Source organism: Gambusia affinis, linkage group LG16, assembly GCF_019740435.1.
Source record: "Gambusia affinis linkage group LG16, SWU_Gaff_1.0, whole genome shotgun sequence".
NCBI classification, from domain to species: domain Eukaryota; kingdom Metazoa; phylum Chordata; class Actinopteri; order Cyprinodontiformes; family Poeciliidae; genus Gambusia; species Gambusia affinis.
Window position 1 is genome coordinate 23415896 of NC_057883.1, and position 27560 is coordinate 23443455.

The following is a 27560-nucleotide window of genomic DNA, read 5'->3' on the forward strand; positions in this document are numbered from 1 at the left end:
TCATTTTTGTCTTTTATTGTTACAGAGTTGATGCCAGTGATGCACAAAGTGTAACAGAAGTGGGTTGTGCTGTTATCAAACTATAAATCTGTTTTAAATGGTAGATTTTGCCTTCTCTTCCACCCTAGTTGGTGTGGTTTTCTTGGTATCAGGACCACTAAAGCAGTTGCAGAGCACTGTCTTCTGCGCTGGTTGCTCAGTGCCAGCATAACTCACACTGGTACTGCCAACATGGTTTTGAGGTTTCTGCTTCCAGTACATGTAGATGATGAGCATTACACACAGCACACAAACAGAAGCTAAAATATAGATAACTATAGCCTGAAACCAGTTTACCCCACCCACGATTTCTTCCTTTGAAATCTTGACATGGTACTGGATCACTGCCTTCCTGTGCTTTCTGCCTTTAACTACTTCCACTGTCTCACAGGTGTAAAGGCCTTGATCAGTGAGGGAAGGTGTTAAAACGAGTCCCTGGCTGAGCAGAGTGTGTCGGGGACTTGGCTTAAGGATGCTACCAGAGAAGCTCCAGCTGATGGGGAGATTGGTATCAGGGGTGCAGGGGAGGAACTGCGCGACGTCAAGTGTGAGCTGGATGTCGGTAATCTGCTTTGACACTGTGGGAAAAGCTAAAACAGCCATAAAAATTCTCCTACTGCTCTCCTCGTTAAGGTAAATGTGTGTAAAGAGCTTTATGTGGGGAATACTTGCAATGAGAGCTTGGGCAAGTTCCAACGTCACCATCAATGAGGTTCTGGATCCTGCCACAAATGAATTAAATCCTCTGATTATAAACGTAGCACACAATGAACATGTCTTAGTTAGTGTGACATACATGGAGAGGTTTGAAGCACCAGCAGCAGCAGCACACAGGCCTGTGAGACGGTCCCAGCCACAGTATGGATCTCTGGCTATAAGGCAGTCAGCACAGGATCTGTAGCGGCTGCAGTCCCTCACACTGAGCTGAACAACAGCAGTTCTAGTTGTGCTGTACAGCTGACCCTGCAGATCATCAGAGTTCAAAGGTTAGCTCCAGGTCCATTTAGTCTGCAGACATGTAGCTGTAACCTACGCTTCTAGAGGAGAGCTGAAGGAAGTGAATGGGCTGAGGATCCTGAGACAGCTGCAACTCCTCAATGATTCGCCCTCCATCATCACCAGACCACACCGCCTTCTGCACCCAACCAGAGTCTAGAGGACAGAACCAGAGGTTAACTCTGGTTTCTACAGGGTGATGTTTGAAAAGTTAAAAAGAATACCAGCAGCAATGTTCTGGTTTAGTTAGCAAAATATTTAGCTATGTAATTAAAGATTGGATTTGCAAGTTACATATTTAGTTTGTGAATTAAAATATTTAATTTGGAACCATGACATTTTTGTATCAATAACCTAATAAAAATATATTTTTTTTTCTCTATGACAAGCTAACAAAAGAAAAGTAATTTGGTAATTTTTTTACAGTGTAAGTATACAAACAGCACCACACACATCTCTCTTACATTCACAGTGAAACTGCATGCAGTTTATTCCTGTTCATTGGTCAATACAGCCATTTTCCAGTCTGATCCTGCTAACAACGCCAAGATGTGTTAAGTCATTATACATGATCCATTTACTTACTGTTGCTAATAAACATGACGTTGTGCTGCTGTCCATCCAGAGAGGTTACTTTGTCAACAACAATTCTGGAGAACTGGGCCGCAGACCCAACCAGCAGGGGCTTCCCAGTGATCGGTGTCACAACTTGCTCCATCAGAGGGTGGTTCTTCACAAACATCAGGTCTGAGTCTAGGACGTCCCGAGAAGTCCTCACACCTTTGGCTCGCATTTCATCATTAATACACTGACAATACAGATCAGAGGTCATGTGTGGTCGATTGTTTTCTTCACTACCATCTTATATTGTTCTGGTCTTGGTGCTTACTGTACGAGGATAAGGGGAAGTATATGATCCTGTGAACCTCACCCAGGGCCCAGAATCAGTCTCAGTCATAAAGTTTCCTCTGAAAACTTGCTGGATGTCAGACAGCTTGTAGGCGCAGACAGCGGACTGACTGCAGGTACTGGACGGCTTCCTGCAAATTAAGTCCTGTTACTACGAGGTCCAATAAAACGCTAACTTGGAGCTCTGCACTCTGCCAAAAAGTGATTTTGGCTGTAGTTCATTTTATGAACTTATTTACATTAATCTCACTTAATTCATGTAGTTTAGTGATAACAACTTAGTTTTTGTGTTTAATAACTTATAAGTTACATTGAACTATTTTAAATTAACTTAATGACATTAAAATAACATTTTACTTTGACTTTTGTTGAGAATGAATAACTCTGTGTTTTCCTTCTATCACTTTAAGCTAGTTGCAAAGCCAAAGAAAATGTCATGTTAGGAAACACCCTCAAAGCTAAGGTTAAAGGAAATGACACAGTAGGGAACGCCCTCTTTAGGGCATAGCTTAGAGGCTAGCAAAAGAAGTTACCAACATTTGCTTGTTGTCATTTTATTCTGTTAGGTCCTAAACGTAGCATGACAAATTGACCAGCTGTACTTTGGTATTAATAAATCAAATTCACGTATTCAACTCACTGACTCTTCTTCAACCCCATTCATCAAGAACTTAGCAAGGAGACAAATATTTCTCCACAAAATGGAGGCCCCAGTGAAGAGGCATGGAGGTTAGTGATTGGGAAATTGAGCAGACGCCAAACTCTTGGTCGACCAACAGAAACAAAACAAAACAACAGAAACAAAGGTAAATAGAACCTTTTATTTGTGTAATTGAACATAACTAAATTGAGAAGATTTGGTGTCTGAAGTGTTCTGCTCCTAAATTGAAGAGTAGAGTATAGTTTATGGTGAAGTAAGGATTTCATGGAATAAAAGGAAAAAGGTGCATCTGAGTTTTGCATCTCACATAACCGGCACACTTGACGAGGAGTCGGTCAGCTACAAGGCTAATGTGGAGTATGGACACTCTAATACTCCAACTTAGAGTATTAGAGACGTCCCTCCGACATCCCTCTAGTTTTATAGAGTTCTTGGGAAGCCCTGATACTGATTTTGTGGGATGCTGACCCCAATCAGTTAAAGGGAAATGCTGACCCCGCCAATCTATCTCCTCTGTGCACAACTTGTTTCAGTTTGCACATTTCTTATTTCATTACTCAACATGAGCGTGCTGACCTCATGAACCTGAATCTTTTTTAACTTATGCAGAAGCCTTTTTTCTGCATCACTGCTTGCTTTTTGTTCTGAAGTGACCTCAGAGCTTGCTTTGAGGTTTGTATGCTTGTTGTCTGTACATGGAGAGAAAGGAACATGTGTGCATCCAGCTGTGAATTTTGTGAGTTTTTGTTGATATATTTGTGTGGTCTGTGGATGCGCTGCTGTTCAGTGTCTTAGTCTGAAAGGAGACTGCATGTGTATGTCCTGGCCTCGGACCCCTGCAGAGTTTCTGTCTGAGAAAGTTTGATTTTAGAGGTGATATATGCTTTATTACATATTTGTTTGATTGTCTTGTCTTGGTTATTTAGTTGGTGAATAATATTACAAACAATTGTGAAATGGTTTTTGTTGGATGTTACACTGCTGGATTTATGTTGTTAGTCACAGGAAAAATATGAAGTCCTTTGTTCTGTGGAAGTGATCTGCAGCTCTCGCTGGAGCGGTTCGCAGCCGAGTGTGAAGCAGCTGGGATGGCGATCAGTGCCTCCAAATCCGAGGCCATGGTCTTGAGCCGGAAAAGGGTAGAGTGCCTTCTCCGGGTCAGGGGGGGTGTCCTGCCCCAAGTGGAGGAGTTTAAGTATCTCGGGATCTTGTTCACGAATGGGGGAAGAAGGGAGCGGGAGATCGACAGGCGGATTGGCGCAGCGTCTGCCATCAAGCTGGCGCTGTACCGATCCATCGTGGTGAAGAGAGAGCTGAGCCAAAAAGTGAAGCTCTCGATTTACGGGTCGATCTACGTTCCCACCCTCATCTATGGTCATGAGCTTTGGGTCATGACCAAAAGAACGAGATCACGGATACAAGCGGCCGAAATAGGTTTTCTCCGTAGGGTGGCTGGGCTCTCCCTTAGAGATAGGGTGAGAAGCTCAGTCATCCGGGAGAGACTCAGAGTAGAGCCGCTGCTCCTTCACATCGAGGGGCCAGTTGAGGAGCATCTGGTCAGGATGCCCCCTGGTGAGGTGTTCCGGGCACGTCCCACCGGGAGGAGGCCCCGGGGAAGATCCAGGACACGCTGGAGGGACTATGTCTCTCGGCTGGCCTGGGAACGCCTTGGGATTCCTCTGGAGGAGCTGGTGGAAGTGGCTGGGGAGAGGGAAATCTGGGCCTCCCTTCTGAAGCTGCTACCCCCGCGACCCGACCCCGGATAAGCGGAAGAAGATGGATGGATGGATGTTCTGTGGAGCACATGGCTTTCTGAAGGACAAGGCAAAGGAGACTTTCCTTCCCCCTTGATAGCTTTTGAGATTGCTTTGCATATGAACCAGGGGTGGCCATTTGGAAGCAGGCAATAAGCTAGGAACTGGATGAGCCATATAACTTTGTCTCAGGTTACAGATCAAAGATGTTTCCCTGCGCAGGCATCTTTGCTTTTTGGCCACTAATAAATGCTTTTGTTTGCCACCGTCTTCAGATAACAGCAGCAGATTACCTGGATGTCATCACAGGTCTGGGCAGAGTAGAGAGCAAAGCGGGGGAATCAGTGACCATTTCATTTGAAGGAGTTCTTTAGGAGTTCTTTTAATAACCACTGTTGTAAACCGGTTTTTCAAGATCTTTGTATTTTGTGTTTCGTGTTGGAAAAAATATACAAATTTACAATTTTTTCTTCTTTTCCTCCACAGGATGCAACTGAGAGATGCAGCAGGTGGAAACTCTAAATTTACGGCTAACAAATATCTTTATCTCCAACATTAGTGTGACAAAAAAAATTAAACAAATCTTTTAAACTGGTGTGAAATAATTAAATGATTTAATGTTTTTGGGTGATGTTTTTGGGTGATGTTAAGAAGATGTAATTTGGATGGATTATTTGAAAATTAAAGATCAACTGATGTGAAAAGTACCTTAAAACACTGAGAAGAAAGTTGTGTTCTTTTATTAGGTGGTTGACTGGTCAGTAAAACCCAACCAGTTTTGGTCAACTGGTTTTATTGTGGGGAGTGTTTGAGGGGTTATAAGAAGAGCTATGGAAACTTGACGTCATTTTATTGACTAACCTTTAGTGAATAGATGTAGCGATACGTTTCTTATTTTCAAACCATGCATGAAGAGTAAATGTTTTGTATAAAACCATGTTAGAACTGTAAATATATTTTATCCCATATATGTTCATCATTAACTTTAACGACTGTGTCATTCTTTTGTTTTCTTCTGTTTTTGTGAGCAATGTCTGCAGGAAGCTGATAAATGTGCCAAATTGGAAGCAACAAAACAAGATTTCTTTTCCATCAAATTTGTCATTTTAAGTTGTTTAAAAGAAGGTTACAAGACATGTAGGATGGGGTTTATGATTTAAGTAGCAAATTATAAAACAGCATCAGACTGATTTAAAGTTCATTATATTTGTTACAAAACATTCAACTTATGACTCAAATCTAAATTGAAATATTATGTTGAGGTTATAATTAATTTGGTAATTTTACTTCAATATGGGAATGAATATAATGGATCAGCAGCAATCAGAATTCAGCCTTGGCTTAAAGTAGATGGAATTTATTGAATTATTATTATTTTTTAAGAAATGCAGACAGGTTAGTAGACTGTCTCATCCAGCTTGGAATGTGACTTACTAACTAAACTAATTGCTGGTTTAGAGAGAACAGGAATGACTTCACGTGCAACAGGAATAAATTGGACATGATGAAATCGTATAACTAAGTATGTCATCTTCTGACTGCAAAAAATCAACAGGGAAAAGTAAAGAGTCACTGGACAATATTTCTGATAGCAATAGAAATGTTGTTGTCAGAAATGTTGATTGTGATTTGTTTTAATTGGATACATTTGAAAATGTTCAAATTATCCCCACATAAATGAAAGTTTTTCCAAACTTCTGTGTGTTATTTAGGCCATGTAGTTTCTGAACATGGGGTTGAAACAGATCCGGAAAAGATCAGTGCTTTAAAATCCTGGCCAGTTCCTCAAACTTTAAAAGAATTACGAACATTTCATGGCTTCGCTGGTTATTATCGTAGATTCAATAATGACTATGCTGCTATTGCTAAACCTTTAAATGACCGAACGAAAGGGTACATATCTACCCTTAAACGTAGCAGTAAAGCAACCATCACAACAAAAAGCCATAATGTAAAGCAACCTTTCATTAAGAAAGGTGGACTGCACAGTGTCAATCTGTTTTTGACACATTGATTGACAGATTGACGACAGCCCCAGTACTGGGTTTTGCTAACACAAGTCAACCTTACATTCTGCATACTGACTTGACTTACGGGCTCAAGGTGAATGTTGCGTAAAAGATGCTGTCGGACACATTCTTTTCATCTTGGAGAAAAAAGACGTCCTGCACCAGAGATGTTGAACCTTCATCTCCAAACGGGCAGTCCAGATAGGCCTTCAGGAAAGAGGTCCACTTTCTCTGCAAAGTTCTCAAACCTCCCATGTCGCTCTGAATCCGCACACATATCAGACTTTAATACTGATTCATGTGGTGTTTTAAGGGAAGTTTAACATTTAGAGACATACTTTACACACTCGTGCAACTCTTGACAGTCGCAAGTGGTTGCGTTGATTTTCGATTCCGATCTCTGTGAGGAACAAGAACACGCTGTCGTCCTCGTTGTTATATGAATGTTTGCTAATTTCAGCAAATTTCATGGAAATCATGTTGGGTCCTGATATCAAATCATTTAAAATATGTTGTTAGGTTTGACAAGAAGGTTTCAAAGATAAAGAACCTTTAACTGGGTCAAGCGGCCACCTCACCTTTGAGCCAAGACCATATTTGTTCAGTCATCAAGGAATTCCTTCCATGTCTTTGGAAAGATTTTACTGTTCCCAGGAAGTTTATGGTACCAGCGGTATATAAAGTGTTTCCTGTGGAGAACAGAGGAAAAGTTTGACTATTTCTGAAGCAAATCACTACAAAAACATTCCTTCAGTATGAGTGGGATCCACTGACATCACGAATCTTGTTCAGGAGAGTATGAGCCATGTTTAGGAACAGCTTCAAAAAGTGAGCAAGAGGTAAAAGGAATTAAACTCAGACTGTTTATCAGATGATTAAAAGTCTAAAACTTTTAGGGCTGCCACCTTATCGTGGTGGAGGGGTTTGAGTGCCCCAATGATCCTGGGAGCTATTCTGTCTGGGGCTTCATGCCCCTGGTAGGGTCACACAAGGCAGACAGGTCCTAGGTGAGGGACCAGACAAAGTGTCGCGTGTAAACTGTGTGCTTAGGGACTATGTCTCTCAGCTCGTCTGGGAACACCTTGGGATTCCTCTGGAGGAGCAGGAAGAAGTGGCTGGGGAGAGGGAAGTCTGGGCCTCCCTTCTGAAGCTGCTACCCCCGCGACCCGACCCCGGATAAGCGGAAGAAGATGGATGGATGGATGGATAAAAGTCTAAAACCCTGAAACCGAAAACCTTTGCATAAATCCAGCATTATGCTGTCAGGACCTCCTGAAGACAAAAAGCTTCTTGTCTTGGTAAACAAGGAATCTCCATCACTGGAGAAGTTGGACACAGTGAGGCTGTTTTCCCACCTGACAGCCTGGTAAACTCGGATGGATTGCAGACCAAAATTGCTAAATTTTTTATGACCGTCAGCTGATGAGATTAATTTTCACACCAAACTGTCAAACAAGCCAAACTCTCTGAGCAACCTAGTGATGAGTATCAATATTGGCAGAGATTTTCTCTCTGATTCTCGCCTTTTCTGCTCCGTATTTAAGTATGGAGATAAAAGTTATTGTACCAACCATTCACCAAGGAGGCAAAGTTTTCGTTGGGGTCAAAGGGAACTTTCCCCCTGCCATTCTCAAAACTGTCTTCCATGGTCACATTTCCTTCTTCAAACATCTGAAAAAATATTTATAATTAGAAATTATACTTCTAATTCTTCCTACACAATAAATACCCAGTAAATGGTTCTGGTAATGCAGGACAACAACTCAAGCCTTATTTATGGGAGGAACGTACCAGGTGTGTGCAGGTAGGGTCGAATGCTTTGGTTCCACAAACCAGTATTCTGCCATCATTCAGAGTGTGCATCAACGTGATGTAGTTGTCACATACCTGTTAGAAGAACAGCTATTTCTCCAGACTATTTTAAGATGAGGGAGAACATATAACATTTCCTTATTTCAATGTGCTATAGTGTACCTCGATGCTCTTGCCTTTCATCTGACACAGGGCTTTTTCTTTAGAGGTCACAATCCAGTTAATCTGACAAAAAGACCAATCAGGAAGTCAACATGTTTATGGGGAGATGTTTGTGAAATTCCATCATGAGGTATGAATATAAAAAGAGGAATATCTATCATAAGGGGCACATTTTGTAAAGATACACGGTAAAAGTTTGACAGTGAAAATTTGGGTTATTTAGTCTGCAGTAAGAAGAAAAACTAGAAAATTTCTGAAGAAATTTAAAGGGGGCCTGCCAAAGCGCGCGCATCGGTCTGGACCCGGTGTTCCAACGCTGAAAGTTAGCGTCGATGCCATAGAAAGCTGCAGCGCGATCGACGGTATGAGGAGAATCGCGACAACGTCAACTGACACGGACTTGCATGTTAAAATGAGCGTATGAGCTAAAACTTGCTTTCTTCACTTCTTCTCCACTCGTGCTGTCCTTCTTCCTCCCTCCTCCTCCTCTCTCAACCAATCACGAGACACGCACCAGAGGACTGTCTGAGCTGTTGTGCTGATCGTTCTGTTGCTATGGTATTTAATTGTCAGTCATGAATTGGCAGCTGTGATGACTCATTCAATCTGTCCCCATACACAACAATGGCAAAAAGCGTTTTTTTGCTTTTTTTGTCGCCATATTAACTCAGAATCCCACCAGAAGTAATAGCTCCAATGCTATGATCAAGCCACACGTTTTGATACCACTTTTGTAGGGGTCCATTCAGCGGTTCGAGGTGCATTAACTGTAATAGGTGTATAACAATAGGTTCCTGCCATTGTTTTGCATGGCAGGCCCCAATAAATTCAACCTGGAGAGACTCACAAACACACACAGAAAGAATATGTATCAAAAGGTTTTACTTGACAAATGAAAGTCTTTGGCACTCAGACCCAGGAGGAAAGTGTGGCAATAGAAACCTCTGACAGAAAGAATGAAGATCTGTATGAAGACTAGAGAATTTATCTGCATTTATTTACAGACAAATAGCTCTATTTAAGGATAAATAAATAAAAAAAAGTAAATAACATCAGTGGGACTTTATTTACTGACTTTAAGAACTGAATAAAACTACAGAGGTTTATAGAAGAGTGAGATTGGGCATACTTGCTGAGGTAAGAATTAGGTATAAACTGTGTGCTTAGGTGGAAGAGGAGAAACGGACTGCGAGAGTCTGTGAAACGAGTAAAAGATTGAGACTGCAAGGCCTTGATTGACAGACATGGTGTTCTCTGTGTTTCCTGTCCTCGACCCTTGGTTTCAAATATTGGTTAGTGTTTGACATTAAAGAAGGACCTTATTTTACCTCGACCTAGATTAAATTCGGGTTGCTCTTCATCAAAACCACAGTTCATGACAAAGAAGAGATCTGAGACTGAGAGTTCACGGATGCAGGACAGCTTTTCAGCTGGAAGTGAGGCTACCATGAACTCAGAGTCTTGAGTGAAGCCTAGAAAACCCGGTGGTTTTCTCCTTGGACAAAGGAACCCTTACATGATGATACAATTATTGGAGAATACCTAAAGGTTTAGGGGAAGCAGCAGGAGGATGATTGAGGAGGAAGTCGAGCAGGTGCAGGACTGAGGGTAGGTTAGAGATATTGAGCAGAATCCAACAGAGGGCTTCGGAGAGGCTATTGAAGAGGCTAGGACTACTCCTGCACCCCGAAGGTGAGCCTGACTCTCAGTCCCACTGAGAAGGACGCACAGCCATGACCTTCAAGGCATCGGTAATATCAGGCTTGGCAAGCCAAGCACCACAACCCGTGATTTTTATGAGGGAAATGGCATAATTGATGGAAACATAGTAAAATGACAATGGGGGCTTTGGGAATGAGACAGTTAATGGTCAGATGTGGGTTGGAATGAGGATGAGGCGTTTCTTTCCAGAGTACTTGAGAGTAGAGATGTGTAACAGGCTAACATGGAAGAGGGAAAAGGGCAAAAACTTAAAAGAACTAATAATATAACTCTGGGAAACTTCCCACTGAAGTAATCTAGTCACAACCTCCAGCTTTGGTGTACAGACTAGAGATTGGGGCAGACTAGGGCAACAGAGGTGGGGAGGGCACACCAAGGTTGAAACCTTGAGACACTGAGGGAAGCAGGAAGTTAACAAAGGAACAATCTCCATGGTGCCTGAGGAGAAAAGCTAATTCCGGGATGATAATAGGGTCAGAAAACGGGAAATCAAGTCCCGGATCCGGGACGGCCTTTGCAGGATGGACGGCAAGGACAGACTGACTTGGGTTGTTCTTCCTTGAACAGGCTGCAGACAAGAAAAACATGAAATGAACAGGAGCTTTCATTAAAGTTAGTATAAATGGAGGTTTTATTGAAGACCTGAACTCTTCTTCCGCGGCAATTCATGAGTTGATGGTTAGAAGGGACCGGACGTTGATGTCGGACAGGAGGAGTAGGAAGCAGTGGAATGAGAACAGAATAAACTTTGACGGCCAACAGAGCCGCAGGAGGAACAGGAGACAGCTTGGGTGAGCATGAGGAGAATTGTCGGTATTGAGAACAGACCAATCTAAGCAAACACCAGATTGACACTGAACTCAAGTGGCTTTAGAAGCAAAAGCTTTGTGATAAGAACCTCCAAGATGAAATTGTCAGAATCAAGTTTGGACATGGAATCAGACGATGAATGGTCGAAGCTCGGCCGAGGAGCGGGAGAAGACGAGATGCTGGACCTTATCAAGGGCACAGTGGTTGATGATTGGAGGAGATGAGGAAAAGATCGGCACCGATAGGCTGTGATCAAGGCACATGATGATGATGCCCATTTTTTCCTGCCATGACAAGCTAAATAACTCAAATTCTTACAGTTAATTATTGACTGTGTAACTCCACAAACGGCCTACCATAGTCTCCTTTAAATTTTATGTCATTTCATTGACATTTCAAGCCCAGTTCTTACCTCTTTGGTCTTTTTAGTGATGTCATCCAAACTGAGTGTGATGATCTTTCCTCTGGCTCCGATGAAGAGCTGACCGATGTCTTCTCTGACCAGCACGGAGCTCAAACCATCAAAGTCAGGCTCCTTAAACAGCTTCAGGTTAACATCTTAGGGAAAGAATCCAACCGGCATCCTCAGGCTACTTTTGAAATCGAAAGTTACTACCGTAACTATGGTTCTATGAATTCCGGATGACCGCCAGAGGCGGTGCTTCAAGCACTGAATGATCATTCTTGCGCATGCGCAGGTCGAGTACTAATGACAACAAAGTCACCTGTGACCTGCTGGAAGTGACTCTATATAGTCACGTGGCACCCGGCATTCAATCCCTCAATCTTCTAACGAGAAGCAGAGATTCTGAAGGACCAAGCACTCTGGCGGTCATCTGGGATTCATAGAACCGTAGTTACGGTAGTAACTTTCGTTCTATTTCATCCCTACTGACCGCCAGAGGCGGTGCTTCAAGCACTGGATCACTCATATCAACAAGGTCACGAGGAATCAGCAATATTCAAGGGACAACGACTACACCACCCATCCTAATGTGATGTAGAGGTATGCTGCTCCAGGACTCCTTGAAGCAGATGGACGCAGCCACATTCACCCTGCAGAACTGAGTAAAGGTACTAGGTGATTTCCAGGAGGCTGCACGGCATATAACATCCAATGGCACTCCAGTCATGGCAGCAAACGATGTCGACATGCCCCTTGTAGAGTGGCACTTCACTCCTGCTGGCAGTGGTCGGTCCTGCAAGGCATAAGCCTTGGAGATCAAATCCACAACCCAGTGTGCAAGTCGCTGCTTAGAAAGTGCCTGACCTTTCCATGAGCCAGCATAGCAAACAAAAAGGCTATTTGTCTTTCGGAAGGATGCCGTGTGTAACCTGTAATTAGTAATGGACTTTTATTTTTGCGGGCCCACTTCCTGTTTGCCCCAAACTCCGCTAGCTTATTTAAAGCCACGCCTCCAGCGCGCAGTTTAAAGATCCTCACCTGTTTCCACTGTGGCTGTGGCTTGTTGTTGGCGTCTTCTTCACGGAGTCATCAAAATCTTTAAGCCCACTGATTTGATTGCCTGGTGAGTTTATTATCTGAAAGCAGTGTTGCTTTTACATGTGAAACTTTGGTTTGATTGCTCATTGGAGCGTTGTTTTATTAGAATTATTGGCGGTGTTACCTGGATGTCGCCGGGGTTCTGGCACAGCTGATTGTGGCTGGGCGTGCCCACTCTCTTGATAAGGTAATCTGTTGCTGAATTTTGTGTATGTTCTGACACGTTTATATTGATGCTGAGGCAATGAAGTTTTAAAATAAAATTTATCAGAACAGAATGTAGCTACACTTAAATATGATATTGCACAATAAACTTAGGTATTTACTTATTTTTTTCTTTCCCTCACTCTGCTTGAGTATTTGAGAAGTAATTTATTATTTTCCTTGATTGATATTTTGGAAGTGCACTTTAACTTTAACTTTAACTTTAACTTTGACTTTGACTTTGACTTTAACTTTGAATTGATTAACTTGAATCATGATTGATATTTTTTGTTTTACTTTATTTAAATTATGGTTAATTTAACCTAATTATTGAAATGTTTGTCTAATTATTAGAAATCTAATTGTTACGTTTAATTTGCACAAACTAAATGTTTAAATTGAATTATTTTTTTTTGTATTATGTTTGTACATAATTGTTATTTTGATAAAATGCTTAATGGATTTTCTGACCTTTTAGGTCGGGTTTTTTTTTTTCCGGTTGGATCAGATCCTCATCAGGATTTGAAGATGGCGAGCTAAGGAAAAGAACTCTGAACTTAATGATTTTGCAATTAATTTATTCTGGGTCAATTGTCTTGTCTCATTGTGTTGTTGTAATTGTTGTTTTATTCAAATCACTTAATATATATTCACCAAAACTAAAAACACTGCCTCCTGTTTTCTCCACACCTCGGGCTCCTAAAAGAACACTCTTCTGATGCTGCTTTAGTAGCCGCAGTTAGCTGCCTAGCCCATAACTGTTACATTGTTGGCGAGCTAGCCAGGAGCCTGATACTGTGAATGTTTTGGTGGATGTGTTTTGTGGTTTGTATTGAAATATGGATTTCTTTGACCAAATTGGTGTCAATGTTGCAAATTCTGTCATCATTAGTGGTGTAACGAACACTCAAGCAGATGATGAGATCATCAATTATTTACGTGGTTATGGTGGAATTAAGGTTTTCACTGTTACTGCACGTGAGAATCCATTTTATAAAAACCTGGCCGTTGAATTCAGTAATTCTGCAGATTTGGAAAAGCTAAAATCGCTTTTACCATATGTTTATCCATCTCAGGTTACAGAAGATGTTATATTTGTTGTTAAATTACTTTCAAGAGAGTGCCCTGCCACAGCCACAGTGGACACAACTCTACCTCCCGATTACCTTCATGAACTGAAACGTATTTCCCAGCAGAGTGGACAATCATTTGATGATGTTTTGAAAGGAGTTTTTGAACAAATAAGTGCTCATTTAGGAATAGCAGCTACTGGAGGGAAGCCTGATAAAGATGATGAAGGGGATGATGAGGAGGAGGATATTGTTGAAGTACTTAACACTGAAAGAGAGTCTAGTCAGACTCCGCCACCTACTCTTCCCTCAAATCAATCAGATCAGTCCACCACCTACCAGCAAGGACCACAAACTCAACCAAATCCAACTACAAATGTGGGGCCAAGAATTTTCCTTTCGGGGAATGATCTGAATCCTTCTGGGGTCCAAAGGGTTGTTGTGGAACACATTGTGCGCAGAGATGATGTAAATCTTCAACCTCTGTCTTCATTTAGACTACGTACCTTTTCAGGAAGACTTCCAAAACCTCAGCATGAGGCAGATTATGAATCCTGGAGGTCTCAAATAGAACTTTTAAATGCAGATCCAAGTCTTGCACCCTTACATGTTACAAGGCGCATTTTGGAAGGTTTACTCCCTCCAGCTGCTGACCTAGTGAAGGGTTTGGGGCCTGATGCCCTGCCTGCCACATTTTTGCAGGTACTCGATTCTGCATATGCTACTGTTGAGGATGGAGAAGAATTGTTTGCAAAATTTTTAAACACACTTCAGGACCATGGAGAACGACCTTCTTCTTATCTGCAGAGACTCCAATTGGCTCTCAGCACAGTGGTGAAGCGTGGTGGGATTCCAGCCACTGAAATGGACAAATATTTGTTAAAACAATTTTGTAGAGGTTGCTGGGATAATAGTATGATAAACAAACTGCGACTAGAAAAGAAAAAAGATCAACCACCTCCCTTCTCAGAGCTTTTATTAACACTTAGAACAGAAGAAGATAGGCAGTTGGCAAAAGAGATGTTAATGAAAAAACATATTCCATCAGTCAAGCATCGTGTCAATGTACAAGCTCACACTACTAGTGCATGTTCATGTGGCCATCCATCAGACTCGGTGCTATTGAAGACTTGAGAAAGCAAATGCTGAAGCTGCAGAGTCAAATGTCAGCTTTGCTGTCTAAGGACTCTAATTCTGTTAAACCAGAAAATCAGCTGAAAAAACAGAAACTAAAATCTGGCCAAACTAGTAGTAGGCCAAAGCCCTGGTTCTGCTTTAAGTGTGGACAGGATGGTCACATTGCTCCCAACTGTTCCAGTCAGCCAAATTCCAGCTTGGTTGAAGAAAACGTCGCCAGCTTAAACACAAACAGCAGTCCTGGGAGAAAAGTAAATCATCAAACTAGAAGCAGTTCTTACTGAGGGACAAGTGGGAGCTGCAACCAATGAATGTCCCCCCATTCAAGACTCATCTTCTTATTTTCCATTACCTAAAGGGTTAGTGGGCACAAGGAGTACTGGCGAGGTGAAGATTAAAGGGATCAATTTTCATTGCCTCTTAGACACAGGTTCCCAAGTCACCACAATTTCACATTCCTTCTATAACACCCATCTATCGGATCATAAAATAAAACCCATAAATGATCTTTTGGAGGTAGAAGGTGCAAATGGTCAGAGGGTGCCTTATATTGGATATGTGGAACTCTGTTTGACATTTCCTCTGAGTTCACAGGAGAAGAGATGGACATAAACACCTTGGCCTTGGTTGTTCCAGACCTGCGATCATCTCAACCCCCTGTTCTGATTGGCACCAACACTTTGGATGTTGTGTATAACCAGTGCTGTCAGTCACAGTCTGAGTTCCATCCTGTGCCTTTTGGATATAGAGCAGTGCATAAAATTTTGGAGATAAGGCACAAACTAACAACTGATGACTATCATGGCATTCTAAAATGCAGTCATCTATCCCCAGGTTGTTCCTGCTCAGAGAACTGCTGTGTTGGATGCTCTTCTTATATGCCCATTACTGCAAGGTGAAAAGAAGTAATTATTCAGCATCCAACCTCCTTTTCTCTACCTGGTGGTTTAATGGTAAATCTAGCCTTTTGATCTACCTCCTGTACAGCCTGCTTCTCTGCCAGTGGTGATCACTAATGAATCTGACCATGACATTGTGATTCCAGCTAGAGCCGCCATCGCTGAAGTCAGTACAATCCAAACCATACTTTATAAAGAACAGAGTGTGCATCAACCTTCCCATAGTTCAGAGCTAAATCCAACTAAGTTGAACTACAATTTTGGAGACTCTCCGCTCTCAACTGAATGGAAGCAACGTATAACAATCATGCTCGACAGTATGTCAGATGTTTTTTCAAAGCTTGATCTTGATTTTTTCGTACAGATAAGGTCAAGCATGAGATCAAGCTGTCGGATCCCACTGCTTTTAAACAGCGACCAAGACCCATTCACCCCTAGATGTGGATGCTGTACGTAAACACATTCAAGAACTGTTGCAGTCTGGTGTTATCGTGAATCCAACTCACCTTTTGCTTCCCCATAGTTGTAGTGCGGAAGAAAAATGGTGCTGTGCGGCTCTGTATTGATTACAGGAAGTTGAATGCACAGACCATCAGGGATGCATATGCTTTGCCAAAGCTGGAGGACACATTTTCAGCACTGTCTGGCTCAACATGGTTCTCCACTTTGGATTTAAAATCTGGTTACTACCAAATTGAGATGAATGAATCAGACAAAAATAAAACTGCATTTGTCTGTCCACTTGGATTTTATGAATTTAACCGCATGCCTCAAGGTGTAACCAATGCTCCTAGCACCTTTCAACGCCTCATGGAGCGGTGCATGGGAGACATGAATTTAAAAGAAGTGCTTGTTTTCATTGACGATTTAATAGTGTTTGCACCAACTCTAGAGGAGCACGAATTCCGGTTGAAGAAAGTTCTTCAACGCTTGAGAGAATTTGGATTGAAGCTGTCAGTTGAAAAGTGTGTTTTCTTTCAGACATCTGTTCGCTACCTTGGACATGTAGTTTCAAGGGACGGAGTGGAGACGGATCCAGACAAGATTTCCACATTAACATCTTGGCCAGTTCCTCAGAATTTAAAAGAGCTCAGATCATTCCTTGGTTTCGCAGGGTATTATCGCCGGTTTGTGGAAGGGTTCTCATCAGTGGTCAAACCTCTCAACGAGTTAACAGCTGGATATCCACCCTGTCGGAAAAATTCAAAACAGATGAAGTCGCAACATTACCTTGACCCCAAAGAACCATTTGCTTCTCGTTGGACAACTGCTTGCCAGCAGGCCTTTGAAGAAGTAATCCAGAAGCTTAGTACAGCACCAGTTCTTGCATTTGCAGACCCAGGTAAACCCTACATATTACACACAGATGCTAGCTCTACTGGCCTTGGTGCAGTCTTGTACCAAGAACATGATGGGCGGAACAGGGTGATTGCATATGCTAGCAGAGGTCTGTCCCGCAGTGAAAGTCGATATCCTGCCCATAAACTTGAGTTTTTAGCCCTCAAATGGGCAGTGACGGAAAAATTCTATGACTACCTGTATGGATCTGATTTCACTGTGGTTACCGATAGCAACCCATTGACATATCTGCTAACTTCTGCTAAATTGGATGCTACAAGCTATAGATGGCTTTCTGCTCTTTCAACTTTTACTTTTAAGATCATTTATCGGGCTGGCAGGTTAAATGCAGATGCTGATGGTCTGTCTCGTCGACCTCATGCTGAACAGGTGGCTGATCCTTTATCCGTTAAGGAGAAAGAAAGAATATTGAAGTTTACTGAACAACATCTGGAACATCCATCCTGTATTTCCATTGACCAGCACTCAGTCCAAGCAATATGTGACAGACAACTGGTGTACAGCTCACCCAACCTGGACCAGGTTGTTGCTCTTGTGCAAACCCTCTCCATTAACACTGACAGTTTACCAGACAGTTTTGTTAATGATGTACAGTTCTCTTCACTTGTTGTGCCATCTTTCTCTGAAGGTGAAATTGCTGATAAACAAAGAGCCGATCCAGTCATTCAGCACATCATCGCTCAAATGGAACGAGGGGAAAACCCACCGCCATTTCTGAGGAACAGCTCCCGATCTGCCACTACTTCTGCGAGCTTACACGCTTGAGCTCCATAATAATGTTCTCGTCAGGAGAAGGAATATTGGAGGTGAGCTTACTTACCAACTTGTACTTCCAGAGGAATGGCGGGCTGAGGTCCTCAACCAGCTGCATGACCAGATGGGCCATTTGGGCACAGAAAGAACTCTGGACCTCATCAGATCACGGTTCTTCTGGCCACGAATGGCAAGTGATGTTTGTAGCAAACTCAAGAACTGTGAAAGATGCATTCGAAGAAAAGCACAACCTGAGAAAGCTGCACCACTTGTTAATATTAAAACTTCAAGACCACTCGAACTTGTCTGCATGGACTTTCTTTCAATAGAACCAGACCGGAGCAACACAAAAATATTCTAGTGATAACCGATCATTTCACAAAATATGCTGTTGCAGTGCCAACCCCAAACCAAAGAGCTAAAACTGTAGCAAAAGTGTTATGGGAGAATTTTCTTGTCCATTATGGAATGCCAGAGCGTCTCCATAGTGACCAAGGGACTGATTTTGAATCACACACAATCAAAGAGCTCTGTCAGATCACAGGAATCAAAAAGATTAGGACCACACCTTATCATCCCCGTGGAAATCCTGTGGAGCGATTCAACCGAACCCTTTTAAACATGTTGGGTACTCTGCAAGAAGAAGATAAAATTCACTGGAAAGATTTTGTGAAGCCATTGGTACACGCTTACAACTGTACCCGAAATGATGTCACTGGATACTCCCCATATGAACTGATGTTTGGTCGGCAACCCCGCCTTCCTGTTGACTTAGCTTTTGGACTGCCTGTGTCTGAAAAACCATCTACATCTCATTCACAGTATGTTGAAAAGCTCAAGTCACACCTCAAAGAAAGTTATAAAATTGCAACTGAAAACTCTGAGAAAGTCATGTGGAAGAACAAACTCAGATTTGACAAGCAAGTCACAGCTGCAGAACTCTCAGTTGGAGATAGAGTTCTGGTTAGAAACGTCAAACTACGAGGCAAGCACAAGCTCGCAGACCGGTGGGAATCAGACGTGTATATTATTCAGAAGAAAGCCGGCACTCTTCCAGTATACACCGTTAAACCAGAAGGCAAAGATCGTCCCATCAGGACTCTCCACCGTGATCTGCTGTTGCCTTGTGGCTACCTGTCCCCAGCCTCTAAACCAGAACAGAGGAAGAAAACAGCGATTGCACCCGTGACTTCAGAAAATGTAGATCTTTTAGACCCTGAAAATGAAGAACTGTTCTTACCTGATTTATCTGATTACTCCAGCTCCTATGTCACCAGAGTTACAACTGAGGTTGACTTACCTGCTCCTGCATCTACCATCGCTCCTATACCTGTGGATTTGCCTGGCCAGCATCCCCAGAGCTCTTTAGAAGAGAAGGTTGGTGAGGAAAGGAAGGGAGTCTGGACCTGAACCTATTGCTGAACTGGACATGGAACGAACAGCTGAAGATGAAACAGATTCTGCTGACTCAGAGCCTCTTGGGGACAACTCCTCCTCTCAATCAGGACCTGTCTCTCCTCACCCAGAATCTGCATCCTATCCAGGACAATCCAGCATGTTAAGTGATTCTTCTGCTGTAAAACTCTCCAGCCCAGATCCTGAACCATCTGTCAGACGCTCTACCAGAACACGTCACCCACCAACTCGTCTGCAGTATTCAACACTTGGGCATCCACTTCTGCAGAGCATCCAAACCCTGTTTCAAGGACTCAGTACAGTCTTTACATCTGCTCTGGAACTGGATGAGACCTCTGTGACCTCTACATCATGTGACAGTGTGGTGTGTCACCAGCCGTTGCATGTACGAGGCCGCATATGAGTTTAGGGGGAACCTGTAACCTGCAATTAGTAATGGACTTTTATTTTTGCGGGCCCACTTCCTGTTTGCCCCAAACTCCGCTAGCTTATTTAAAGCCACGCCTCCAGCGCAGTTTAAAGATCCTCACCTGTTTCCACTGTGGCTGTGGCTTGTTGTTGGCGTCTTCTTCACGGAGTCATCAAAATCTTTAAGCCCACTGATTTGATTGCCTGGTGAGTTTATTATCTGAAAGCAGTGTTGCTTTTACATGTGAAACTTTGGTTTGATTGCTCATTGGAGCGTTGTTTTATTAGAATTATTGGCGGTGTTACCTGGATGTCGCCGGGGTTCTGGCACAGCTGATTGTGGCTGGGCGTGCCCACTCTCTTGATAAGGTAATCTGTTGCTGAATTTTGTGTATGTTCTGACACGTTTATATTGATGCTGAGGCAATGAAGTTTTAAAATAAAATTTATCAGAACAGAATGTAGCTACACTTAAATATGATATTGCACAATAAACTTAGGTATTTACTTATTTTTTTCTTTCCCTCACTCTGCTTGAGTATTTGAGAAGTAATTTATTATTTTCCTTGATTGATATTTTGGAAGTGCACTTTAACTTTGACTTTGACTTTAACTTTGACTTTGACTTTAACTTTGAATTGATTAACTTGAATCATGATTGATATTTTTTGTTTTACTTTATTTAAATTATGGTTAATTTAACCTAATTATTGAAATGTTTGTCTAATTATTAGAAATCTAATTGTTACGTTTAATTTGCACAAACTAAATGTTTAAATTGAATTATTTTTTTTTTGTATTATGTTTGTACATAATTGTTATTTTGATAAAATGCTTAATGGATTTTCTGACCTTTTAGGTCGGGTTTTTTTTTTTCCGGTTGGATCAGATCCTCATCAGGATTTGAAGATGGCGAGCTAAGGAAAAGAACTCTGAACTTAATGATTTTGCAATTAATTTATTCTGGGTCAATTGTCTTGTCTCATTGTGTTGTTGTAATTGTTGTTTTATTCAAATCACTTAATATATATTCACCAAAACTAAAAACACTGCCTCCTGTTTTCTCCACACCTCGGGCTCCTAAAAGAACACTCTTCTGATGCTGCTTTAGTAGCCGCAGTTAGCTGCCTAGCCCATAACTGTTACACGTGGCATTGATATATGCCTCAAGGGCACGAACAGGACACAATGGTTCAGAGGGGCTTCCAGTGTCAAACTGGGCAAGATGGAGCGGCTGGGTACTGCCTGCCGCCAGTGACACCTTAGGAATAAATGCTACGTCAGACCACAGTGTAACGCCTGAGCCATCAGGGTTCCGCTCGGCTATCGAGAGAGCCTGCAATTCTCCCACACGTTTTGCGGAAACCATAGCTAAAAGGAACGCTGTCTTCAGTGAGAGCCATTTGAGGTCTGCCGATGCCAGGGGCTCAAATGGGAGGGACCGAACAGCCTCAAGCACAAGAGAAAGGTCCCACGCCGGTGCCACAGGGCGGTTGGGTGAGTGCAAACGCCGAGCACCCCTTAAAAACAGCACAACGTCCTTGTCTCGGCCCACAGAACAACCATTCAGCCCGACATGCCAACAGGAAATGGCAGCCACATACACCTTTGAGGTAGACGGAGACCATCCTTGATCCAGTAATGCCTGCAGGAAGGTCAGTATGTCAGAAACTGAACAGTGCACCGGGTCCTGCCCTCTATTACGGCACCAGGTCGCAAAGACCGTCCACTTGTTAGCATAGACAGCTCGCATGGACGGCGCCCATGCATTAGCCATTGTATGCCCTATGGACCCAGTGTATCTTGAGAAAGTGGACCCCGGCCTTGCAGGGGCCAAATTCAGAGCTGGAGCTGGTCCGGTTTGGGGTGCAAAATCTGACCCCCCATCTGGGAAAGAAGATCCCTCCTGGAGGGGAGACGCATTGGCGAGCCGGAGCTGAGCTCGCACAGTAGAGGAAACCAAGTCCTCGCTGGCCAGGAGGGGGCCACCAGCAGAACCCTGTGCCCCTCCTGATGTACCCTGAGGAGAGTCTGAAAAAGTAGGCTGAATGGTGGAAAGGCATAAAGGAGGGTCCGGGGCGAGTCGTGTGCCAGAGCATCGTGGCCCAGAGGGCTGCTGTTGTCCAATGAGAAACAAAGGGGACAGTGAAACGCGTCCCTTGAGGCAAAGAGGTCCACGTCCACCCTGCCAAAGACCTTCCAGATGCACTCCACAACCTCTCGGTGAAGCTTCCACTCCCCTCGAAGCGGATTCTGAAGGGATAGAAAATCTGCTGGCACGTTCTCCGGCCCTGGGATGTAGGCTGCTCTGAGGCTGGCCATGTATGGAGCTGCCCAGGTCAGAAGCCATTGAGTCAAGCACAACAGTTTCCTTGACCTGGTTCCCCCCTGGTGGTTGATGTGTAAAACCACAATGGTGTTGTCTGACCTCACCAGCACATGCTTCCCCTGCAAGCCTGGAAGAAAGCTCTGAAGAGCCAGAAGTACAGCCTGTAATTCCAGGACATTGATGTGTTCCCAGCTCTGCCGCTGGGACCATGTCCCCTGTGCCATTTGACCCCGCCAGGTTGCACCCCAGCCCATGGAGGATGCATTCGTAAACACAACTTCCCGACGACACGGGAAGGAACCGAGCGGGACCCCTGTGGTCATAAACAACCTCACCCTCCATTGGGACAGAGACTGAAGACACTGAGGCCCCACCCGAAGTCTTCTGAGACGATGAGTATTCCGTGTGGGATCTAGATTCAAGCTGTTCAACTACATCTGGAGGGGCCACAATGACAGCAGCCCCAAGGGCACTACGGCAGACCCAGCTGTAAGCATGCCCAAAAGTCGAAGATACCGCACAAGAGGCAGTGCCATGCTGCACCTGAATTCCGGGAGCATGCTCAATATACTGTCCACCCGCTGGGGTGATGGGCAAGCAGTCATTGAGATGGAATCCATGGCAATGCCCAGGAAGACAGTCTCCTGTGAGGGAGTCAGACTGCTCTTCTCCATGTTCACCTGCAAGCCCAAGCATCCCACATGATGGAGCACTAACCGAGTATCTCGAACCGCTTGGTCCCGTGTCGAGGCACAAATGAGCCAGTCGTCCGGATATGGGAGGATCCTTAATCCCTGTGCCTGCAGAGGAGAGAGGGCCGCCGCAACACATTGGGTGAACACCCTGGGAGACAGTGAAAGTCCAAACGGGAGGACCCTGAACTGGAAATGCCTCCCCTGAAAAGCAAAACGAAGAAACCGCCAATGGAGCGGAGCGATTGGAACGTGAAAATAAGCATCCCTGAGATCTATGGAAGTGAACCAATCGCCCGGGGAAATCGCCTGCAACACTTCCTTGGTGGTCAGGATATTAAAAGGCATGACCTTCAAGTACACATTCAGGCCTCTGAGGTCCAAGACTGGACGCAGGCCCCCGGTCTTCTTCGGAACCAGAAAATACATGGAATAAAAGCCCCCTGGATCCACCAGGGGGTCCACAGGCACTATAGCACCCTTGGCCAGCAAGGTGCAGATTTCTTGGTTCAGTGCCTGTGCCTTCACCGGGTTGCAGATCACAGTCATCCTGACCCGGCCGGGGATAGGTGGCCGACGGCAGAATTGAAGACGGTACCCCCAGGACAGGGTGGACAACACCCAAAAGTCCGGGGTGTGGGCAGCCCAGAAGCTGAGCTGTCCCGGGGTAAAATAACCAATGGCCGGCCCTAAGGCATCATCTGTGGGCCCCCCAGCCCTTTGAAGGCCTGGGAGGACACCGGCCAGACTGTGTGGCTCGAAAGGGATGAAGGACCCTGTCCCAGCTTGGTCTCGAGCTCTGTTTCTCTGATCTGGCGCAGGTTTCTGGACCGATCTCTGACCTGGTACCAGACCCTGGGGCTCAGTGGAAGAAGAAGGCCCTCAGGACCTCCGTGAAGGACCCGCAGCAGCCCAGGTGCTTACTGGCTGGCGATCACATCTGTGAAGCCCTGCCAGCTGTTGCCTTGTTCTAGAGGCCTGAGCTGTACGGTCCAAGGCATCCAGTGCCGCAGAACCAAAAAGTTCCCCCGGAACCACAGGCAGGGCCCGTAGGGTCCTCCTACTAGGCTCAGTAAGTGGTGACTGCGCCAACCAGACCTGGCGGCAAGCGTGAACCAGTGTGGAGAGTGTGCGTCCAAGCTCCCTCATCATAAGAGCAAAGGCCTGCAGAGATGCATCAACCAGGCCTGGCGTGGCATGGTCCAGTGGAACAGATTCCAAGGAGGAAGACAGGGCCAGCATAAGATGGGAGAGAGAGTTCCTAATCCGGCCCATGTGGGCCCCAGAGTCATAGGTCTTGCAGAGAAGGTCGTCGGTAATACGGCACTGAGGGCGCGGACAACGGGCATTGGGCCGCAAAGCCTCATCAGGTGGGATAATAAGAGAGGCAATGCCCGGTTCCACTGCTGGCATCTGCCCCAAGCCAACCCTGGGTGCCTCCTGCATAGCTGCCAGGACCCTGCCATATGTTGTCAGACGTGAAAGCGCCTTGGTGTCTGACCAGCAAGCATGTAGTTCCCGCACATACTCCGCCGAGGGAGGAACCACAAAGGCAGTCTCTGATCTACTGCGCTTGAAGAAGGCGCTGGAAGCCGTAGGCTGGGCCTGAGGAACACTAATCTGTAAACGGGCAAGAGCCGTTCGAATAGCGGATGTCGCAGACTCCCCCATATCCTCCTGGGAGGCAATGGAGTCCAACCCAGAGGCCCCGGTCCTCACAGAAATGGGTGCCAGAGGCCGCCACAGAAATAGCATCGTCGTCTTTGGCTGACATGTCATCCTGCTCGGGAGGGAGAGTCGCGCCGCGATCACCAGCAGTCTGAAAGGACTGGAGGAGGGCTTTCATTTGGGCCAGCTCAGTAGTGAGATGATCCACTCTCGTGGACAACCTCCCTGCATCGGTCTGTCTGGCTCGCTTTGCCGGTACCGAAGGTGCAGCCACAGTAGATCATTTGCACATCGCCTTCCCCATCGGCAACTGACTATGCGGCGCAGCGCCTGCCCAGTGCAGCCAACCGATCCAGTCTGACTGACTGGGGCATGACGCAACAGTTGGGGCAAGCGTTATCCAACAGTGCCTCCCGGAGATGTTCCACACGGAGGCAGGAGGGACACAAGTCATGCCCGTCGTCGGGCTGAAGTGGAGCCAGACAGGTCGAGCAGCAAAAATTATCCAGCATCATACTGCTGAAAGGCGTGATTAGCCCGCCACCAACAAGAAGTCAACACGAGCAGAAAACGCCACTGGCGACTCCATTGTAGGAAAACTCCCGTAGAGGTTCCAAACTCAGCGTGAGCAGAAACGCCACTGACAAATCGATTATCAACCAAAGATGAACTCAGCACGAGCAGAGATGCCACTGGTGAGTCAGATAAATAACAGCAAAGTAAAATGGACTGAGCATGAGCAGAAAACGCTACTGGTGAGTTTAGGCAAACAAACTATAGAAGAACCCAACGCGAGCACAAACGCTACTGGTGAGTTGAGGTAAACAACTCAACACGAGCAGAGATGCTACTGGTGAGTTTAGATAAACAAACTGAAAATGAACTCAGCGCGAGCAGAAACGCTACCGTGAGTCAAAAGAGCCACAAAAATTAACGTGGCAAATCAAAGCCAACAGTAAACTACTGCTGAGAAAAGAACAAAAACTTACCAGTCGCCGCGGCGACCGCAGATCTGGTAAGGTGAAAGCAGCTTGTGCAGCCCCTGGAGGGTGAGACTTAGCCGCAGCTCCGACCAAACCCGGTCACGGAGCTACTAATAACAAGCAGCTAGGAAAATAGAGGTACACACAGAAGCAACCAGCTTCACACGACCACACACCTGTACTCAACACACCCGCGCGTGAGAAGAACAAAGGGATTGAATGCCGGGTGCCATGTGACTATATAGAGTCACGTGGGTCCCCGGCAGGTCACAAGTGACTTTGTTGTCAGTAGTACTCGACCTGCGCATGCGCAAGAATGATCATTCAGTGCTTGAAGCACCGCCTCTGGCGGTCAGTAGGGATGAAATAGAACAGATATTTACCTCAGTGTGATGTTACTGTATGCTATTCTTAATGTTTTTGACATTGACACTCATGTGGACTCAGTTTATTAATTAGCAAGCATCTGGATTTGGATGACATCCCAGAGCTGCCTCATGTTATAGGATTGTGTTTTCATGTTTAAGGTTTTACTTTCTTAAATGTTATTTTAATCAGATCACATTTATTGATATATTGTTAAAATATTTTTATCTGAAAATTGTTTTTTATCTATGCATAGACATGCACACATAATGTTGGAGCTGACTTCTCAGGGAAAGTCCTCTTTAGGGCATGACTTGGTTAGGTGCCTAAAAGGAGTTTAGTCCCGTTGTTCAGGCCACTTTGTGTTTGCTGCCTTCAGGATGCTTGGCATCCGCTTTAACGCCGAAACGGTAAACTATTTCTCTGTTGTTTTTACACATTGTCAATACTTATTTTGCTTTAATAAATTGGACTGTTGATTTTAACTCTGTTTCTTTGGTTATTTGAGACAATCCCCCTCCAAAAAAAGAGTCCAGGTGCAACACTCACCTGAGAAGAAAACGCTCCGGCGGGGTTTCATGCTTTGGGCTGATCCTTTGCTCATAATGATCAGGACATAAAGGAGCGCTACCTGACTCTTCATCATGACCTCAGACAGGAAATGAAGAAAAAACATATTTTATATGACAGATGTTATGGAAACAGCAGTTTATTTCCTGTTTTATAGTTGGACATCACAGCTTCTGATAGCTAGAAGATCTCAGCTCAACATCACGGATTTATAATTTATGAAATGAATCTCATTTCAATTATCCTATTGTCCTCAGGTTTTTTGATTATCATCTTTTGCATTGGTAAACTATTTACAGCTTAAGTAAAACAATTCACAATAACACGCAAGTAAAGCTCTGCATTACATTATTTTAAAAGCATGTATGTCTAAGAAGGGCATTCTTGAACATTTCATTTTCCAAAATAATATAAGTTGTGATGGCTTACCTGTTATGGGTGATTATGTAGAGGCAACTTACTTCTGATAGCCAAAACATGTTTATTTTTAAAAGCAGGGGCTGCATCCTTTGAAGGCCAGATCTGTGGGCTGATTGCATCGTAGCATGGCAACAGGGCCTGTCTGAATTCAAAGACTAAAGACTTTTCCAAATGCGTCCGGACATAGCTCTGTGGCTGCTCCAGGTGGTTCAGTGCTACACCAATGGTATCCTCTGTAGTGTCCATGAAATGTGAACCGGTGAGAGTAATAAATGAAATACTTTAGTAAACCAAACATTTTAGACATTACCTGACTGAAAAATATCGGTGTTTAACTTCCACTCACTGGGGAAAGTTAGCGGGAGGTTTTATAATAATTTGTTGGGAGTCAGGCGTTCTGTCCTGTTCCCAAGGGGAACTGGCTGTTAATGCCATGTTACTGTCACGTCTCTATTCTCTGATAATAAAGTAGGTGTAAGTCTTAAGTGCAAGTTAGCCAGACATTAATCATTTTAGGCATTTATTTTTGCATTGCGTTGCATGGAATGCTGCTCAGAGTTTAGCAGAACTGGGTTGTTCTTTCATTTAACAACAAATCTGTTTGCAACGGTAGAGTCTGCCCTCTCTTACCCCCTGGATGCTGTGGTTCTATTAGCACCAGGATCATTCCCACAGTGGTCAGACTGAACATGGTTTGGAGATTTCTGTGTCAAGTGTTTGTATATGTGAATTACACCAAGAGCACCAAATGAAACAATGATAAGGGTGTAGGGGTGGAGGTGTGGACTGAAGTATCTTCCTCCCCGTCTTCCAATTTGGACACGGTACCAGATCACTGCCTTCCTGTGCTCTCTGCCTTTAACTACTTCCACTGTGTCACAGGTGTAAAGGCCTTCATCAGTGAAGGA

At 44.2% G+C, this 27560-nt stretch overlaps 1 protein-coding gene and 1 long non-coding RNA gene across 7 annotated transcripts; one reads left to right on the forward strand and one right to left on the reverse strand.

The window, feature by feature from the left end:
- Window positions 1-26752, reverse strand: LOC122846439 (semaphorin-4D-like). Of its 6 annotated transcripts, none has more exons than XM_044143417.1 (15): window positions 26662-26752; window positions 26212-26311; window positions 11287-11432; window positions 8343-8405; window positions 8160-8255; window positions 7940-8039; window positions 6947-7057; window positions 6707-6855; window positions 6454-6629; window positions 1925-2075; window positions 1621-1843; window positions 1073-1191; window positions 836-1002; window positions 712-761; window positions 1-629 (listed from the first exon to the last, which is right to left on the reverse strand). In XM_044143417.1, exons 2-15 carry the CDS (start codon window positions 26306-26308, stop codon window positions 94-96), a joined length of 2184 nt encoding a protein of 727 aa, XP_043999352.1. In that variant the 5' UTR covers window positions 26309-26311; window positions 26662-26752; the 3' UTR covers window positions 1-93. The 6 variants fall into 6 exon arrangements, with proteins under 6 accessions (XP_043999352.1, XP_043999353.1, XP_043999354.1 ...); XM_044143418.1 differs by having other exon boundaries at window positions 6716-6855; window positions 26212-26317; window positions 26662-26738; XM_044143419.1 differs by having other exon boundaries at window positions 1-617; window positions 26212-26317; window positions 26662-26738.
- LOC122846447 lies at window positions 19632-20758 on the forward strand. The gene is made up of 3 exons (XR_006373240.1): window positions 19632-19831; window positions 19913-19993; window positions 20484-20758. It is a non-coding gene; the product is annotated as an uncharacterized LOC122846447 (long non-coding RNA).
- Window positions 26753-27560: the final 808 nt, after the last annotated feature.

What these genes read in the sequence shown, in the direction of transcription:
- LOC122846439 (XM_044143417.1), bottom strand. Translation starts at nt 26,308, where the DNA reads ATGATGAAGAGTCAGGTAGCGCTCCTTTATGTCCTGATCATTATGAGC. An exon ending in TCACTAAAAAGACCAAAGAG is followed by an intron (nt 8,406 to 11,286) that starts GTAAGAACTGGG and finishes TCTTTTTGTCAG; the next exon opens with ATTAACTGGATTGTGACCTC. An exon ending in AACTTGCCCAAGCTCTCATT is followed by an intron (nt 630 to 711) that starts GCAAGTATTCCC and finishes TGGCTGTTTTAG; the next exon opens with CTTTTCCCACAGTGTCAAAG.